The sequence below is a fragment of the Odontomachus brunneus genome, unplaced genomic scaffold (genome assembly GCF_010583005.1).
Source record: "Odontomachus brunneus isolate Ranch 3 - 2012 unplaced genomic scaffold, Obru_v1 Obru_scaffold_035, whole genome shotgun sequence".
Classification (NCBI taxonomy): Eukaryota; Metazoa; Arthropoda; class Insecta; order Hymenoptera; family Formicidae; genus Odontomachus; species Odontomachus brunneus.
Genome location: NW_022639485.1, coordinates 1,386,688 through 1,404,503, shown reverse-complemented (window position 1 = coordinate 1,404,503; position 17,816 = coordinate 1,386,688). Strand labels below are relative to the sequence as shown.

The following is a 17,816-nucleotide window of genomic DNA, read 5'->3' as shown; positions in this document are numbered from 1 at the left end:
CTTTTGCCAGTCGAGTGGGGTCAGGTTCTACGTGTGTAGTGGGAGGTGGGGGCGGGAAAAAGCGGATGTTGGGGCGGAGGAGAGCGAGACGGAGAGTCGACTGGCTGGACAAAGAGGGAAAGAGGTTGTCGAGGCGAAACGGCGTGGCGCTTGCGACTCAGTGTCTTTCCGGACGCCACACGTTCGAGACACGCACGCGAGTTTCCATCTTCCCCCTTCATTCTCCTCTCTCTTTCTTTTTTCTTTCTACCTCTTCCTCTCTTTCTCTCACTCCCTCTCCCTCCCTGACGGCCTCACTGTCCCTCTCTTTTTCTCTCTCTCTCCCTCTCTGTCTCTGGCGCTCTCCATCCTGGCCGAGCGTCCGGGCGCCCGCTCCTCCGCCGTCTTCCTCGCTCCGTCCTTCCTCGTGCTGTCTCTCTGCGCTCACCTCCAGGACGACGTCGAGGCACGTCGTCCGTGCCCTGCCCCCCTCTATCCGGGCATGAGAGGGACCAATAGGAGCGCCGCTTCCGGCAACGAAGGCGCTCCAATCGGCATACGGCGCCGACGGATAGATGCTGACGAGCGGCGATTTTGACAGTCGGCACTGTGCTACTCTCAGCGCTCGCGGTTTAATCGCGCGCTGAAACCTGTACTGGTACCTTCCGATTCGACTCGAGTCGGCTCGGCGCCGCGGTTCGCGAATCAGAACAGTGCCTTGCGAAGCGTGGATCCCGTCGGTTGTCACCTCGCGGGCCTCGCGCGTAGCCATCAAGTCTGACAGCTCGCGGAAGTGCTCCCCTCCTAACGGCTAATTGGATATCTCGGCTTTTCCCGAACGGTGAATCGCGCTAGTTTAAGACCCGCCTGCTGTGAGTGCGACAAGGGAAGTTGCCCCCATCGACTTCCTCGACGGATGACGCGAAGGGACTGACATTTTGACGGTCACGTGGTCCAAGAGACACGACGGAGCTCGCGAGGATCACTCGCTCGAGCCGAATGTCACCGTGGAACCGTTGACAACTATCACAACAACAACAAACAACAATAACAATAACGTCACCGCGGCACAATCGCGGAAAATTCCGAAGGCGATCCGCGCGAGACACACTTCTCTGCGAGCGTTGTCATAGACTAAGAGAGAGGAAGACAGACAGACCGCGCCTTCTCGGCGCTGTCAAGAATAGTCCCAGGCTCGCCGCGATTCAACGCGCTCGCCTCTGAAGCCGGACCGACTCGAAGACAGGCGGAGAGCCTCGGTGATCAATTCAATTGGATAATAAAGCACACACCCGAGTGCGATCGGGACTCACACATCGGCGCACGCAGGTGTATCGCTGACACCTCCTGCTGCTGCCGCGGATGCGAGCGCGCCGTCCGAGTACGCCGGTACGAGTGAAAGGAAGAGAACCGAGGACTCGCGTTAGAGCGGGCGCGACGAGCGGGTGCTAATTAAATGCGCGCGTGAAGTAATCGGATGAGCTGCGCTATGGAGTATCAGCAATTGGCGCCACCGCCGGTACCAGGGGTGCTGCACCAGGCGCACCATCCCCAGCAGCACCAGCAGCCGGTGCAACCGCCGCACCCGCACATCGTGGTCGCGCCGGCACACCAGCCGCAGTCCCAACAACAACCACCGCCACCACCCCTACCGCCGGCCTCACACGGCCACCAAGTGCACCCGCCGTTACCACCCATTCACGAAGACAGCACCAGCTCCAGGTGGTCTCAGTACCAACACCTGTGGAGGCAGCATCATGTTTACATGAACGGTAGGCACACACTTCGATAGCGGAGACCGGTCGGAATTTGACAAACACTTGATGTCTCTCCTTCTCTCTTTTGCCGAGACGAGAGAAAAAGACGGATTAATATTCCTGGATGCGTAATTATCGAATCACGAGGATGAATTCGTCGTTTGTAGACCGAACCGAACTGCACCCATATATGATTGACCTTCTCATGATTGTCACGAAGTGACAATCGATGATGGAAGCTTCACAGTTTCTTTCATTAAATTTATGAAATATATCGACTATTGAATTCATTATGAAATCTGCAATAACACAGTAATGTAAAAATTTGGTTGTTATAAAATAGCAAAGTTACTGAAAGATTTACATTTGCTCGTGCTTCATTTTACATGATATATTATTTTGAGCAAATTTTGAAAAATTCTCATGTTCCTATTTCTGAATAAGTATCAATGATCGGATATGTATTTAATGTTGAACATTTTTCTTCTTTTGATCTTTAAATACAAAAATATTTAAAATATATACATATATATTCTCTTTATGTTGAAAATTTTAACACTCGTATTTAAACTTTCTTCTAATTATAATTCATATTTAAAGGACCAAAACAATAAAAATATTTAGGCACGTTCAGGGAATTAATACTTTTACCTCAATATATGAAGCACTCATAAGGGATGCCACAAAATCGACTGATATAGAGTTGCTATAAATTTATGTATACACACCTGTTTATCTGAGAAACGATGGATCGTATCGTAATGAGTCACGATATGTATATCGGTAACAGAAGAGAGTTGAAAGCTGATGACTACGACGACTATATAGCGTGTGTTTAAGCACTGAGGAAATTGGATATAGATCTAATATGGTGGAGAGGGGAGAGAAGTAGTAACTAGTAGTAGTCGTCGACATTGTCGAATAGAAACGCCCACCTGTTGCTCACATTAGCCAGCCTACATTCGGTCTATAACTACTGCGCGCTGATCAGCCGCGCGCGCGACTATACATATAGAAAAATATCATTCCACTGTTAAGGCCGATCCACATTGGTCGTAACGTCGTGACATCGCAAAGTCGTAGCATCGTAATGCTCGTAAGTAGTACAAAAGTATATACTTTTAATGATGAGTATGATTACTTTTTGTGCTATATATATTTTTAAGTAATACGACTCTAGCTCGTCGCTGATTGGTTGATCGTAGCAATCGTAGTGTCGTAGAATCGTTGAAGTTTGGGTTTGACCAAACTACGAATCGCACGACGCTTACGACGTTTGCGACGCTACGATCCGACCAATGTAGATCGGCCTTTAAGAGAAACGATTATTCAGTTTACTTTTTTCTCTTAAGTAATAGTTATCTTCAACAAGGAACATTTTCTTGATAACAGCGCCTTAAACAGTATACTCATTCCATGTTTTGTTCATTATGCTTACTGCTAAAAGCGCTCATTATTGTGTATTCAAGAGACGAATCTATTCTCTTTATAAAAACATTATAGAACTTGATCGAAGAAAAAATTGCTTTGACTTTATATAGTGAACCAAATTTCTATTCTAATTTAATATTTTTGATTGGAGTACTAGATTTGCTAAAATTCGAAGTATGCATTTCGAATAAATTTAACGCTTACGACAGATTTGCGAATATTTATGAAACGAAGCGGATTACTTGAATGCAGTATGTATAAGTTTTCTGTGTGTAAGTTTTTTGTCTCAAGCGCTGCACGGCGTGTATTTACTTATTCATAATTTGTATAATTTGAGCAACTCGCGCTAAAAGGTGTGTACCACGTAAAATCACGGTATGATCAGAAGAGTACTCGAAGAGAAGCGGGACGGACTCGTATTCAATTTCGCCAGCTTTCTCTGTCTCCAAATGCAGCGTAAAATATATTCGCTCAATCCAAAATGTCATTGCGTTGAGAAAAAAATGTTTGTCGTTTGCTTTACTTGTCAAGAAACGCATTTGTTAACTAAGCAGGTCGGGTTAATCGAACATGGAGCGCGAATGAATCATCCAGTCGTCGTATGTAGACGTGTGAATTCACCTATGCACCTATCCTAGTTACAGCGGATTCGACTCAAGGCTCTTCGCATTTGCATCCTCCCACGTCCTCAGCTCGTTTCGCTTCTGCACGCGTTCCCGCTCTCTTTCTGTCTCGCTCTTCCCCTCGCCCATTCATTCATCTCGCTTTGTCGCGCCGATGGAATTTCCGTGGAAAAACTGTTATTGTATTACATTTATTTGCGCGCATGCTTCCCGAGCCGCGACAACACCGGATTAGAACAAGGCGAACCGTTCCGTTCCTATTCTGGTCTATTCTATTACTTCGTCTATTATATTCTAGACGGAAACAACAACAGATCCACTCGCGAAAACAGTTTAAATATTTACACAGTGACTAACACAAAAGTGTGGCCTGTGTAACGGAATTCAACGTCAAGTAGAATATTAATTATTGAGGCGTTAAGGGGAAGGCCTGACAGCCTAAAAATAGGAGGTCTCCACGTAATTTTTTTTTTCAAAGAAATGAATATAAAGATATCAATATATAGTTTTAATCATACTATTTATCATTGTTTCAAGTGTAAAAAATTGTTTTTGAAGATTTAAATTCCGTTTTTTGTGTCGAACGCGGTGTCGCTGGACACATCTGACTAATGGATAATTTTACAGCTCGTGTGATAATCTTAAATAAATGGAGAAGAAAGAAGGAAAATTAAAAAGCTGTATTTTTGCTAAACTCTTTGATGATGAACTAAGTCCTTTGGGAAACTTCCAAAATTAATATTTCTCCCGGGATATTAAATAAAAAAAAGAGGGGACAAATAACATGCAATTTCGAGGTGTCGGCATCTCGAAATTAAATTTTTGGATATAACAAAGGTTCATGCTCCAGCAAATTTAATACAGTTATTTTATTTTTTCGTCCCATTTGTTACAAGATTATTACATGCGCTGTAATGTTGTCTACTAGTTAGAGGCGACGACACAAAACCTAGATGGAATTTCAGTCTTTTAAAAATGTTTATGAAACAATGATAAATAGTATGGTCACAACCGTATATCTTCATTCATTTCTTTGAAAAAGAAAAAAGGATTGGAGAAATCTCCTATTTTTCGGCTCTCTACGTACAGAACAACATCATTCTACTGTTAAGAAAAGCGATTACTCAATTTACTTTCCCTCTTTTAAGTAATGGTTACCTTCAATAAAATATATTTTTTTCATAATAATTTTATATAAAAATATATTTCGTCACGAATTTGAGGAAAGCTCATTATCATGTACCTAAAAGAAGAATCTATTCTTTTTGCAAAAATATCGCAAAACTTTACCGAAGAAAAAGTTGGTTCGATTCTAGATAATGAGCAAACCAAATTTTTATTTGAACTTAATATTCTTGATTAAAATACTAAATTTATTAGGATGTATTTTGGACAAGTTTCATGCTTACGATGAACTCATGATAAATTTGCGAATACATAAACTTATGGAACACTTGAAACATTTATTCAAATGCGGTTTCTCTGTGTAAGCCAGAAGCTCCTCCTTTGAGTGGAAATATGCTATGTTCGCCTTCATCAACGTCGCGATCATTTCGAAATACCCGGCGGAGTACTCGTGGCGAATTCGCGAACCGTATCGATATTTAATGTTTGCCCGTCGACCAATAGCTAAGTGTGATCCGCTAGAAATTTTTGGTGCCGCGTGCTAGCACGTTTCCATGAGCCTCTATATACGGTCATTCAACCTGTTCAAATGAATATAACACTCGTTGAGTGGCGATGCTGCCTCGATTCGGAATTTCCTGGACGAATTCTCATTATAATTTCACATTCTCGATCGTGCGTATACCTCGCGTCGGGCGTGATATTTCGCAGCTGTGCCGTTTTCGACTTTGCCCGCGCTCCATTTCTCGTTTTCTGTCCTCTCTTAACATTCGTTGGTCGTCACACGACGAACAATTGCACAATTGTATGCGCTATCTGTCATTGTAAACACATATTTGTTCGCAAACATTTGCAGACAATCAAATTTCCCTCAGAAAGGAAAAACGAACGCAATCAGATGTTTCATTGGATAAATAAACTCCCCTCTTGGTGTAAATCGACTCCAAGGGATTATTTATAATTGTTTCCTTCCTCTTTCGTTCGCAACCATGCCCATTTTTCGCGAGCACTCGCGAATTAATGGCCGTCGCGAGTCTCGATTGCACGCTCGGCGCAATGACGATGCTCGCGTCCGCGATACATCGCATTGTCATCGAGTACAATAGATTAGAATCGCGTTTTAGGACGCACAATGCGAGGGATGGGTCGGACCGGCCTCTCCTAGTCCCAAAGAGTACATAGGGCGTCATACTGATCGCGTCACCGTCAACGACGATGAATTCGCGAAGCGCAGGATTGTCGCGAAAATTCCCCTCGAAAGCGCGAACGAGAAAAACGCGCGATTCCGCCAGTTTTCCGCAAATTCGCGACTAAATACGCTCGTGTACAGTTTTTGACCCGTATTAATAGTTGTTACTTGAAACTTGTTTCCGGTGAGATAATCTGATATTTATTCAGAGTCAGATTCAAGTTTTTCAATTGAATTACGTGACAAACAAACAAGTGAATCAAACGTGACATTTGTATCTGTAGTTGTGATTCAATAGAAAATCTCTCGTCTAACTTTGGATTGAAATATAAATATCTCACTTGAGACGAGTTTCAAATAATAACTATTAATAGGGGTTTTAGAATATAGTGCAACTAAACAATCGTTGAGGACGCAATATTTTAGGATGTCGTAAGTTATTCAATAGAGAAAGAAGAATAACTTCTTGAAAAATCAAAAATAGTATACCAAGACGAAGGAAATTATATTGAGTCGTATAAAAAAATAGTTTTAGATTTTTTATGTGAAATAAAATGATTATATTTTTATGTTATTATAATCTTGTAATCTTATGAAATAATTTTATAATTTTACAGTCCTATAAAATAATAAATACGTTATTTTGACTTATGATCTTCTGCCATTGTTTTATACATCGTTTCATCGAATTGTAATTTACAGTTCATCTAGTTTTATTGTCCTAATTTCTATTATTTGTCATCAATTCTTATTGTTCTATTAAATTATATTCTATGCGTCACTTCATCAAATTATATCAACATAAAAATATAAACGTTTGATTTTACCAAAAAAATCCGAAGTTGCTTTTATCGCGCAATCCAATATTCATTGCCATGGCTAAAACATGTGAAAAAAGAAACACAAATATAAGCGCCTGTCGCAACAGTTGATAATAGTTGTGTATGCATACCCGCAGCACTCAAGAGACTGATGAGTGCATAGAAGAAGGGCAAAAGCGCGCATCTCGGCGCGGTGCGCGCAGAAATCACCGAACGCGAAAGTTGGCGCCTCTGTGACGCAAAGTCGACAACCTTGTTGATATTGATGCGCATCGTCGATTAATGAGCCGAGTTTCCGAGTTAACTCGAACGCCGACCTATGATCTCGGGTGATATCGTTTCCGACCTTGAAGTGTGGCGTTACGCACTGCGATTTGAATTCCGCGTAGAGATGCAGCCGGCAAACGTGACGTTTCGTCCGCGAGAGACTCTCTTTCCACACCTCTTTGCGCGAGTTTTTTCCGAACACGTGTGTGCCGCACGTCACACCCGCGCAACGGATTCTCAATGTCCCCCCTTCCCTCTCCTGCCCGACTGAACGAGTAAAACTATAGAACGTCGAGACGCGCTTTTCTTCGACACTGTGTCGGGCAATGTCGCGTAGAATGAAACAGGAAAATTACAAAAATGGAAAACAGACGAGCCAAACGTTGGTCTTGAGATGAAGTAAAAGTTAAATCAAACAAGCATAGATTATACGGCACCAAAAAATGTAAGCTCTTGTGTATCGCCTCAAGAGGGTTCTCCTAAAACCAAAAGGAAAATATTCAAAGCACGATATCCTTAGGGGAGTCTCGTCTTTTATTTCTGCGGTACACAGAAGTCTTGTTTTTTACAGAAATGTCTTCTTATAAGAGGACATTCTTGAAACAAACATTTCTTTCTTGATTTAAAGATAAAAGAAAGTTAGAATAATGTGGATTTTAGTTTCATTAAAAGAGATATACTTTTTGAACGAAAGGTTTCATTTAGAATATAGTTAATAGCATTTTTTGCAATTTCCTTTCTTGAGTGTTAAAATGTTTCCCTTTTGGAAAAATCTTCTTAAAGCCAGAAGATTTCCCGAAAGATATTATATTTTTTTTTAGTGAATAATTATAACTTCACAACATCATTAGTTCGAATGCTGCAGTCTCAGTTTGGACTATCTTCAGCGAAAAAGATTTTAATGTTATATTAACTCAATTAATTTTATTTTAATTTAATGTAATGTAACAAGAAAAAAAATGTCATAGAACAATAATAGTAACTGCTTATTATTGTATTAAACTATGTTCGCTAAAACTGATTCAACGTGAGATTAAAACGTTCGAACTGATGATACTGTGTACACAGTGAAAATCTTAAATCAAAAGTTATAATATTAAATTATAATAATAACATATTTATCTACATCAAAATTTTTTTATTAAAATAGAATATTAAACAGAATAAAATGGAATAAAATTAAATAGAATAAAGAATTGCTTTCATGAGAAGATAAAATATTCTTAAGGTATTAAGAAAACGTACATCAGTATTTTCTTAAAGCAAAAATTATTATAGAATTTTGTAACCGGGGAATATTAAAGTCAACATTCTGCATACACGCTATTTATATTTTAGGAATAGTAGAATTGAGAAGAATTTATGTGAAAAAAACTATTAGTATTTTCTTCTTGTAAAGTTACAACTATTATTTACTTAACTTGACTTTAGTTTCATTTCAAGACCAACGTTTGCTCGCCTATTCTGCTTTTTCCCTAATTTTCTTGTTTGGTATTGTTAGAGCCTTTCACACTGAATAGCACGTAGACGTGTCCGGTGCACGAGCGCGTCCACGTGCCCTGCCTTCTAAAGAAGCCGATCCGCGAAATCCGATTTCGACGGAGGACGTCGCGATCGTTAGAGACGATTATGGGGATTACTTTGCTCACAAACTCACCCTGAGAGTCCTCCTTGAGCGATCTCCGAGGTAGCTTCGCGGATAGCTGTGAGCAAGACACAAAGTTCCTGAAACAAAGGTGGGAAAGGAAACGTTACCAGTCAATTATACACTCGGCGAGAAAAGGCTCGTTCGATCATCGAAATGTAAGGAGAGATTGCGTTCGATCAGAGAGGCAAATAATAATTGCCCTTTCTTTCCGTCAATTCATCATATTTTCTAATCACTCTCGGAAATATCTATCACTATTATCGTTACCGAAGGTGCCGTGATTATTAAGCTATTTATATCCAATGTGCACACACACATACACACGACGGTTTCCTTCCTCGTTACTGGTCGTTACGTAATCGCGAATACACGACACAGCGAAAGTCAGTCGCGCACTCGCTCTAACTGCCAACAGCTGACGAATCGCTCTTATCTTCTCCCAGGTAAGTTCGGTCGGTGAGGTGGCCGAGTTAAGTCGGAGAATACATGCGCTGAGAATCGCGCGCGAATATCGGACGGGCATTTAGAACGGGCGAATAAGTGGACGATCCACACGGGGAATTCGTCGACGATTTTATATTGTTAGCCGTTAATCCGTCAGACGAAACGTCCTTCGATGAGCGCGTAATTAGCCGAGCGTTAATCACACGTTGGGCTAATAATTACACTGGCACCACAGCCGTCCGCGCCATAAACAATTCTTTCGCGTCTCGGAAGCGGCAACGAACGTCGGGCCAAACTGCTTTCCTATAAAAATAAACTTGCCATGTATCACACACCGTCGTATATCTGTTACAAATGCTAATAAGACGGAAGATTTTAACAATGCTAATTTGTAATTTGCAATTTGTGCATTTCTCACGTGGCTACGCTCAATTTCGGTTTGGTAAAGCGTCTATACATTGAGAGAGAAAAAATATCCAAGGAATGAAACATACGTATTCGTATACGCGGTCGGTACCAAATGTATAATAACATGTTTACTTACACCGATATACAAAATGTTTTTCAAATACGAAGATGTACGTTTTCTTAACACCGTAAGACTTAACACCTTAACTTTATCTTCTCATAGAAGCAATTATTTATTCTATTTAATTTGATTCCATTTTATTCTGTTTAATATCCTATTTTTATAAAAAGAATTTGATGTAAGTAAATATGTTATTACACAAAGAGAATATTATAGTTCTTTTGTAAATTCTTTTCAATTTTACCATATTTTTAGTAGTCCAGGAATAGACTATCTGTTTAGTAAAATTTATCTTGTTAAAAAATATGGTAAATTTTGTTAGAAACATAGCAAGTATTTCTCACACACACACACACACAATAGCACATACAAAATATAATCCTAGTAGAAATTGAATCTCATCTCGATTCCAGTGAATAACCAGTGACGAATCAGTAACGAGCTAGAAAATTTAATCCTAGCTTGTACCAGCTGACTACTATTAGCTTTGGATTCAAATTGGCTCGTTACATTTCTATTCGAAAAGTAATACACATAGAATCAGAGAATACTGAATTACCGTAGAATGTCGGAGAACGTATTTCTCGGTGATAAAGTCCCCTGTGGTAATGTGTGATACAAAATTCTCTCCGTATAGTACTCGCCAAACATAAATATTTACTATTCCTCAGATATTTTTGTTTTTCTCAGTGTCACATGCAAGACATTCATGTTCCGTCGGGGTAATTGGGGCTTTTAGCTGGTCGGATTCATTCCTCCCAGACGGAGCGTGCAGTTCGTGAAACCCTTGGTGTGACCACGTGTTCGCACGTGAGCATCGATTGGGGCTGTTAACGAGACGGTACGTTAAACGATAAAGGCAGCGTGTACATAAATCAGCTCTCTCGTTATCAGAACGACCCGCCGGCGCGACAACAACGCGCGTCTCTTCCGAGACCCTGACGATAAACTTTTCCCCGTTTCTCTTTTCTAGAGCGCGACTTCGGCCCGAGCTCGATTACATCAAGCTAACATTCCATTGTGTCATGCACATTCGGAATGACGCCGTAATTGCGCGACGGTCGCGATTCAAGCGCCGATCCGCGCATGTACATCGCCATGTAAAATACGCTAAATCCCGTTATTATTCAAGCGTTCAAGGTTCTTTCGCCGACACTAGGTCAGCAAGGCCACGGCTAAAGGCTGCCTTTCGATATTTATACGCTCGCTCATGTTGTCGTCTGCAACGTAACGAGTGATCGGATCGTTATCGACAAATACGCGCGAGCCGGTCCTTTCGCGTCCCGCGAAAATCTACGCCGCCGCGACAGAACGAGATGAAATTCTCACGGAGAGAGAGCTCTCGCGTCCAGTACAAATCCAGGTGCGTTCCATACCACATACACGTGTGTGTGGCTGAAAATAAAATAAATAAACCACTTTCAAAAACGTCAAATATTGCTTTAGAATTACTTCATACTTTTCAAGGCCTTTGGGCTCTTTGAAGGCAATTAATTTCCTTCTTAACAAGCTTCTTATTTCGTACTTTTCAATTATTTACTGAAAGTTTGTTTTTGAAGGCGGTTAGAAGTGAAAGTTTCGTCTTGTATCTCTGGGTGTTCTCGCATTCTGAAAGAAGCAATGCAGTTACCCAGGTCATCTGGACAAACTCGGGTAATGACATCCCTAACCCAACAACCATGTAGATAACCTCCTTTTCTGAAGCTAGTTACAAATTATGAGAATTTAAAAAAAAGTTTTTCTTTCTCTTCTGGCACATCTATGTGAATTTATTTTTGTATTTCTTTTTTCTTTCTATTATATACATAGAGAAAATGTTGTAGTGAAAGCTACGTTAAAATTATATTTCTTTTTATAATATATTTTTATAAAACACTGGACTGTACTGAAATTGTAAGATAAATTGCTATAAAAATAATAAATTACTGATGCATGCGGAATATATAATACGATCTACTGAATATATGATGCTAATAAACATTGTAATTGCAATAATTTTGTAGTAATTTTTAAACAAATATATAGACTGAGAAAAAATACTTGGAAATTTAGAAAAATTTTACGGGATGTAATGTGTATATTCGCGAAAATAAATTTCATAGTCCACAAATAAATGTTCAAGTATTTTTTTTCTCAGTATAGTAATTGTCATGATTTTTGCGCACTTCAGAATTATAAAAATTTCTTTTTAATTTGTGTCACGATACTCTTTTCTTGCACACAATTTACGTTGCATACAACAAAGGAATGAGATTCCACAATGAATGAATAAATAAACAAGATCATCGAGTCCTCCCCGTTGGAAGAACTTTCACAACGGCGATCCGAGCGAGTCGCGATTGTGATTTTCGCACGTATGGGCTCGACGTGTCGCGGCGGGATTGTTCCTATCCTGCGAACCTGCGCCGCGGGGACCTGGCTGTTCCAGCCTGAAACCCGGAAGACAGCTGGCGTTGCGCGCAGTTCTCGACTACGTCGTCATCGTTGCGTCGTCGTCATCACCGTCGTCGGCGTCCCCGACGGACGTTGAGTCGCGCGCGCGGACGTCGGAGAAAGTAATCACGTGCCATTCTTTAGAATAGATACCTTCGGGCTTTCCGCCAGTGGCTCTCTCTGGCCGTTGCTTCCACGTGGAACCTCGCCACGGACGTGGAATTTGTCGAACTATTCCCGACTAGATATTTACCCCATTGCCCTCTAATCAGATTGATCAATTATCTGCTTTGTATAAGATAATGTGATCGGCTTCTAATTATTAATAATCATCATTTAATAATGTCCTGATTGCCATGGCTTATCAGGGCCCGATAAAATCACCTTATATACTGAACGAGAAAATATGTAAGAAGTAAAAAAATATTTATTCGATAAGTAATAATATATTTACTTAAATCTAAATACTTCTTATTTATATGGGATGAACAATTGCTTTGATAAAAAGCTAAGCTAAGAAAATGTATATTTTCTTATATTTGAAAAATATTTTATATTAGTGTAAGCAAAGGTGTTATATTAGTACCTACCAAATAAATATATTTTATTTCTTAAATTTATTATTAATCTTATCTCACACACAATTTTAATCTTCCAGATATCTTTTTATTTCTTAGATCTTTCTTCTCAGTGTACAAATCAATAACCAATTGGCATCATCCTAATCAGGTCCATGGAATAAATTTCTCGTCAGGTTATCGCTCGTCGGCCAAAAACAATATTCCAAGTAGAAAATTTTTCAGGAAAAACTGGCCAGAAACTGACCAGTTTTTACTGACTAGGATTTATTAGACAATAACTATTCAGGAGCTGAACAAGAAAATACTTGTCAATATTTCTTAGTCAATTACTAGGCAGGAACTAAGCAATAAAAAATAATAAGTAAATGATAGGTAGTGTTTTTTTCCTAGTAAAAACCTGGAAAATGCCGGCCAATATTTCTTGACCAGAAACTAAGCAAGCAAAAATTATAATTAAAATTAAAACTACCACCATCTCAATAATGAATGAATTTGCACGTGAAAGAACTCTACTTCCTAAAATATGAGTTTTACTATGTTTTTTATTGAATAATAAAATACAGTATCTTAAAATATGTGTGTATAGAATCGAATTACTTGACAGGATTTTGTACAAAAGAAAAAAGTTCGGACAGAAACAGGTTAGAAGCTGGCCAGAAACTGACTAGTTTTACTAGTCACTGACGAAGCGAATATCGCCTAAATTGGCCAGAAGCTGGCCAGTGGCTAAATTTTCTGGCTACTTCCCTGGCTGGGAAGAGGTTCTACTTGGGACGTGATCTATTCTTGTGATTTTCTAGTCGTCCTTAAATGATGTGTACGGAAACACGCCATAATAATAAACTAGAACAAGAGCAACGGAAGCGTGGCGCATTAAAACGGCGAGAGATTCAAAGTGTAGGCTGCGCCAAGGCGATAATTGCGGCGTCCTCTGCGTAGCGAAATAGATCTGAGAGCGAAATCGGCAGAAAAACTTTGGAGACTTCCTAGATACGTAAGCACGCACGCACGCAACCGGTTCTGCCGGGACGTGAAGATATACTGGCTGTTCTCCTGCAGCAGCAGGACGAAATAAAAATCGCGATCTGACGGCGATCGGAGATAACGTGCCGCGATAACGATCGAGAGATCTTCCCGTTCGGCGTAGCGAGAAAAGTCTCGCGATTAATAAAGGATCGGCAGGTTCGTGCTCGAGGTAAATAACGCCGTTTAGCGCGACGGTCGCGCGTATTGCTGGCGCGATCGCTTATGGAGACGCGTTGCGATTTCACGGGACGAGAAGCGGCAGGCGGCTCGCGTCGTAAATATGCATGGATTTTTCTGCCGGTATATAATTATATCTAAGCGTACGGCACATATTCTACACACTCGCGTTGTCGAGCACAAGAGCGTACGCGCACCGTAAATCGGAGGCCCGCAAATAGAAAGTGCCGATTGCAACCTCGCAAACCGCGGACTTAACGCCTCAAGCCGCCGTGATTTTACTACGAATTGCTTGCTACCTTCGGCTACCACGTGGCTACCACGGCTCGCGAGGAGGAGTTTTGAGGAGGAAAATTTGAACCATCTCGTAAAGAGCCTCATAAGAAGCCACGGGCGTCCTCGCTGCTGTCGCCGGCACTTAAAAAGCCGAGCTGGTATTCACGTAGTCCGTTCCTCTACTTAAGATCGTCTTAAGTTCGTCTTCAGACGCTCTGTGGCTAATGAAACGATCCGTGCAGCACCCGAAGATGAACTCAAGGCGAACTTAAATATAAAGTCGGACTATGAACACCGCCCTTAGGCTAATGTCTTCGCGCACGATCTCCACGCGTTACGATCTTATGCAATGTTGATGCGCGATAATTAAGAAGGTATTCTAATCGGAAAAGACGCAGGAAAAAGCTTCCGGAACTTTTTATAGAGAAGTGAAAAAATCAGGTAATGTCAAACTTTGCATATTCTTTTACACTTACATGCATATATTTAACCTTGCATGTTCTTTAACTTTATTTTAAGAATGTATTTTTAGTATCTAAAATCTCTTTCCTTTTATATCACTTTCCTGTTATATCACTAGGATCTGACATAACCTAACCTAGAAATTTGCAAAGAAAAAAATGTATACGGACGGTGTGAGTGATCGTGACTCTTCTAAGTATTTGAATTACACAAACAAAAATGTTTTTATTCAGGAGAAATGTGGCTATCGTCTCTGAACTAAGACAAACATTTATACATTTATTGATTTTTTTTTTAAGTCACTATAACACTTTGAGAAAAAACGAAAATTCAATAAAAATGACGTCGTCTTATCTAAAATGGTAATATTAATTTAATTCTAGTGCAGACGATAGCCACACGCTATTACTATAAAAAACATTTTTATTTCCGCGTTTTTGATATTTAGGAGAGTCAGATTCACTTGCATCGCTCGTGTAGTCTCTTGTTGCGAGCTCCTAGTAATCAGAATATGACATACAAAAGAAGAGCTTTGTTGTCACTTGGACAATAAGAATATATTTTTAAAGAAAGGCTTAAGGGATGTGCAAAGTTTGACGTTATTCAGTTTCTTCGTTTCCCCACGAGAAAGCTCCAGAAAAGTATTTTTTTTGCGACTTTTCCAGGGTATTTCTTCAAGTAGCTCTTCCCGGTGGCGTAGGTAACGAACGTTCTTCATATTGAAAATTGTAATTTCTTAGAGTCACGATAATAGTGAAGTTCATCGTATGCATCAGGTATGCATTAGTGCGGACGAAATGTCCAGAGAGGGGGGAAGTCCCGCGAAGTGGCGTGAAATAACAGACAGTCGTGGGTGCGATGAATATCGAGTCGGCACATCCACGTCGGCCGTCATTAACGACGTAGTAGTAATCAAAGCGGGATTTGATCTCATTAGCCGGCCCGTATCATCGCGATCATCGCCGACGTATAAAAACGGCATTCAACCTGCGGCAACCAAGCAACAGCTAGAACTAGTTGCAGGCGCACTTCATAAATCAGTGATAAATTCCCGTGCGGCCGGTATCCCAAGGTTCTCGCGGCGTATAACGTGTTCCGCGTGTCGCTCGCGACTAATGTTGCAATGACGCGAAATAAGTGTTACACGATATAACGACGCGCAAAAATCCTACGGCGCCAATCGGCGCACCGTTGAACGTTACCGTAGACAGTACCGATAAGAAGAAAAGTCACGAATCGAAAGGACGGATTTGAAAGGGAAATTTTTTGAAGAACAATGTGAACTGAATCGACGAGTTTTAACGAAAATGAACTTTCAACGATAAATATGAAGAATCGATGAGCTTTTAAGGAAAATATTTCTAAAGCAAAATATAGATTAAATTGTCGAGTTTATGGTGAAAGTGTCTTTCAAAGAAAGATGGAGAATCGACGAATTTCAAAGAAAAATATGGACAATTGGGAGTATCAAACGAGCATTAAAAAGGAAAAAAATACGGAGAATGGATAAGCTTTTAAAGAAAATATGAAGAATTGAGTTTTGAAAGAAAAATATCTTAAAGAAAATTTAAAGAAAAAATATAGACTGACGAATAAAAAAATTTAAAGATAAATATAGAGAATCGACGAGTTCTTAAAAATAATTATTTTCAAGAAAAATATAGACAATTGACGAATTTTAAATAAAAAATGTTTTAAAGGAAAATATGAAAAATCGACAAGTTTTAAAGGAACGTTTTTTAAAGGAAGATATTGACTAAATTAATAAGTTTAAAAAAGAAATTTTTTCAAGAACATATGTGTGAATCAAAATCGACGCGTTTTAAAAGAAATGCAAACGGACGCGTAATTTCGCTCGTCGCGAGAAGTCAGGCGTGCGAATTGGAGAAATTTCGATTTCAAGTAACAAGAGTCTCGAGGATCCCTCGATCGCGGAACGTGTAATTTACGCGAGAAAAACGAACGTGATATAGATATAGATATACGACGACGCACACGTCGGCGCGCGATAAACCGCGAATAGTTTCGTCGTCATTGTTCCGTGGTTTTTTCCCTTCGTGCCGGCGAATGTTAATCGGCACCTAGAAGAGGAAATCTGCCACTAATCGTGGCTATTATCGTTATTATAGGCTGTCTTAACGCTGCTCTTTCCGAAGGTGCGCGAGAGATATACCGGAAGGTGCACCGTGATCTGACGCGGTGGAACTGGACAAACGAGATAGCGAGAGCGAATTCAATAAATTCACTGCACGCGTATGTGCACGCGTGCAGGTGTACAATGTATACTTACACGCACGTGTCGCGCTGCGCTCGCTATTGTCCAAACGTTCTTTAAATAGGTCTTCGTCAAAACAAGTCCAAGTTGCTAAGAACGTAGGAGGTAGTAGCGTGTTCTGTGCCAATCAAAGAACACGAGTCGTTCGTAATTTGCGTGCGCCATCGATTTGCAAAAAAACATTTCGGAAAGAATAAGACATTTCATGGGATATAACTGGAATCTAGCCCGAGAATGACAAAGACACAGAGAATAACAAAGACACAGAGAATGACAAAGACACAGAGAATGATAAAGACACAGAGAATGACAATGTAATAATTAGTACTTTCATATTTTATTTTCTTAGAAATATAAAGTGTCTACTCTTTTCAAAATGCAGGCTGTTGTACGGTCATTCTTATAACTTATCGATTGTTACCTAAGTAACAAAATTTCCAAGTAAAAAAAACTGATCACTAGTTAGAAACCGATTAGTTTTTATTGACTAGAACTTATTAAACACTAACTATTCGGAAACTGGACAGGAAAATACTGGCGAGTATTTCTCAGTCAATTGCTAGTCAAAAACTAGATCATAAAAAATGGGTTTCCCCATTTAGAATCACATTTTTTAAACGTTACACTTCTAATCCGAATCTTCGTAGATTTCCCAACCAGAACCTATCACTCTTTTGGGAGAAATCAGAATGAATTCCAATTAAATTCCAGAAAACTTTCTGCGCGAGAAAGCGCGAATTCCTATAGTAATTCTGTTTCGATTCTATATAAAG

General features: G+C 40.1%; 1 protein-coding gene across 4 annotated transcripts in view; it reads left to right on the top strand.

Annotated features, from left to right (window-relative positions):
• The window catches only part of LOC116843759 (thyrotroph embryonic factor), a 125,792-nt gene that overhangs the window by 67,859 nt on the left and 40,117 nt on the right, over positions 1–17,816 (top strand). Inside the window, exon 1 of one of the 4 annotated variants that reach the window (XM_032814494.1) lies at positions 89–1,751. The exons of the other annotated variants lie outside the window; for them this stretch is intronic. Within the exon in view, the coding sequence (XP_032670385.1) occupies positions 1,457–1,751 (295 nt within the window). The 5' untranslated portion in view covers positions 89–1,456. Of the gene's footprint in view, positions 1–88; positions 1,752–17,816 lie in introns of those variants that run through there. 4 annotated transcript variants of the gene reach the window in all.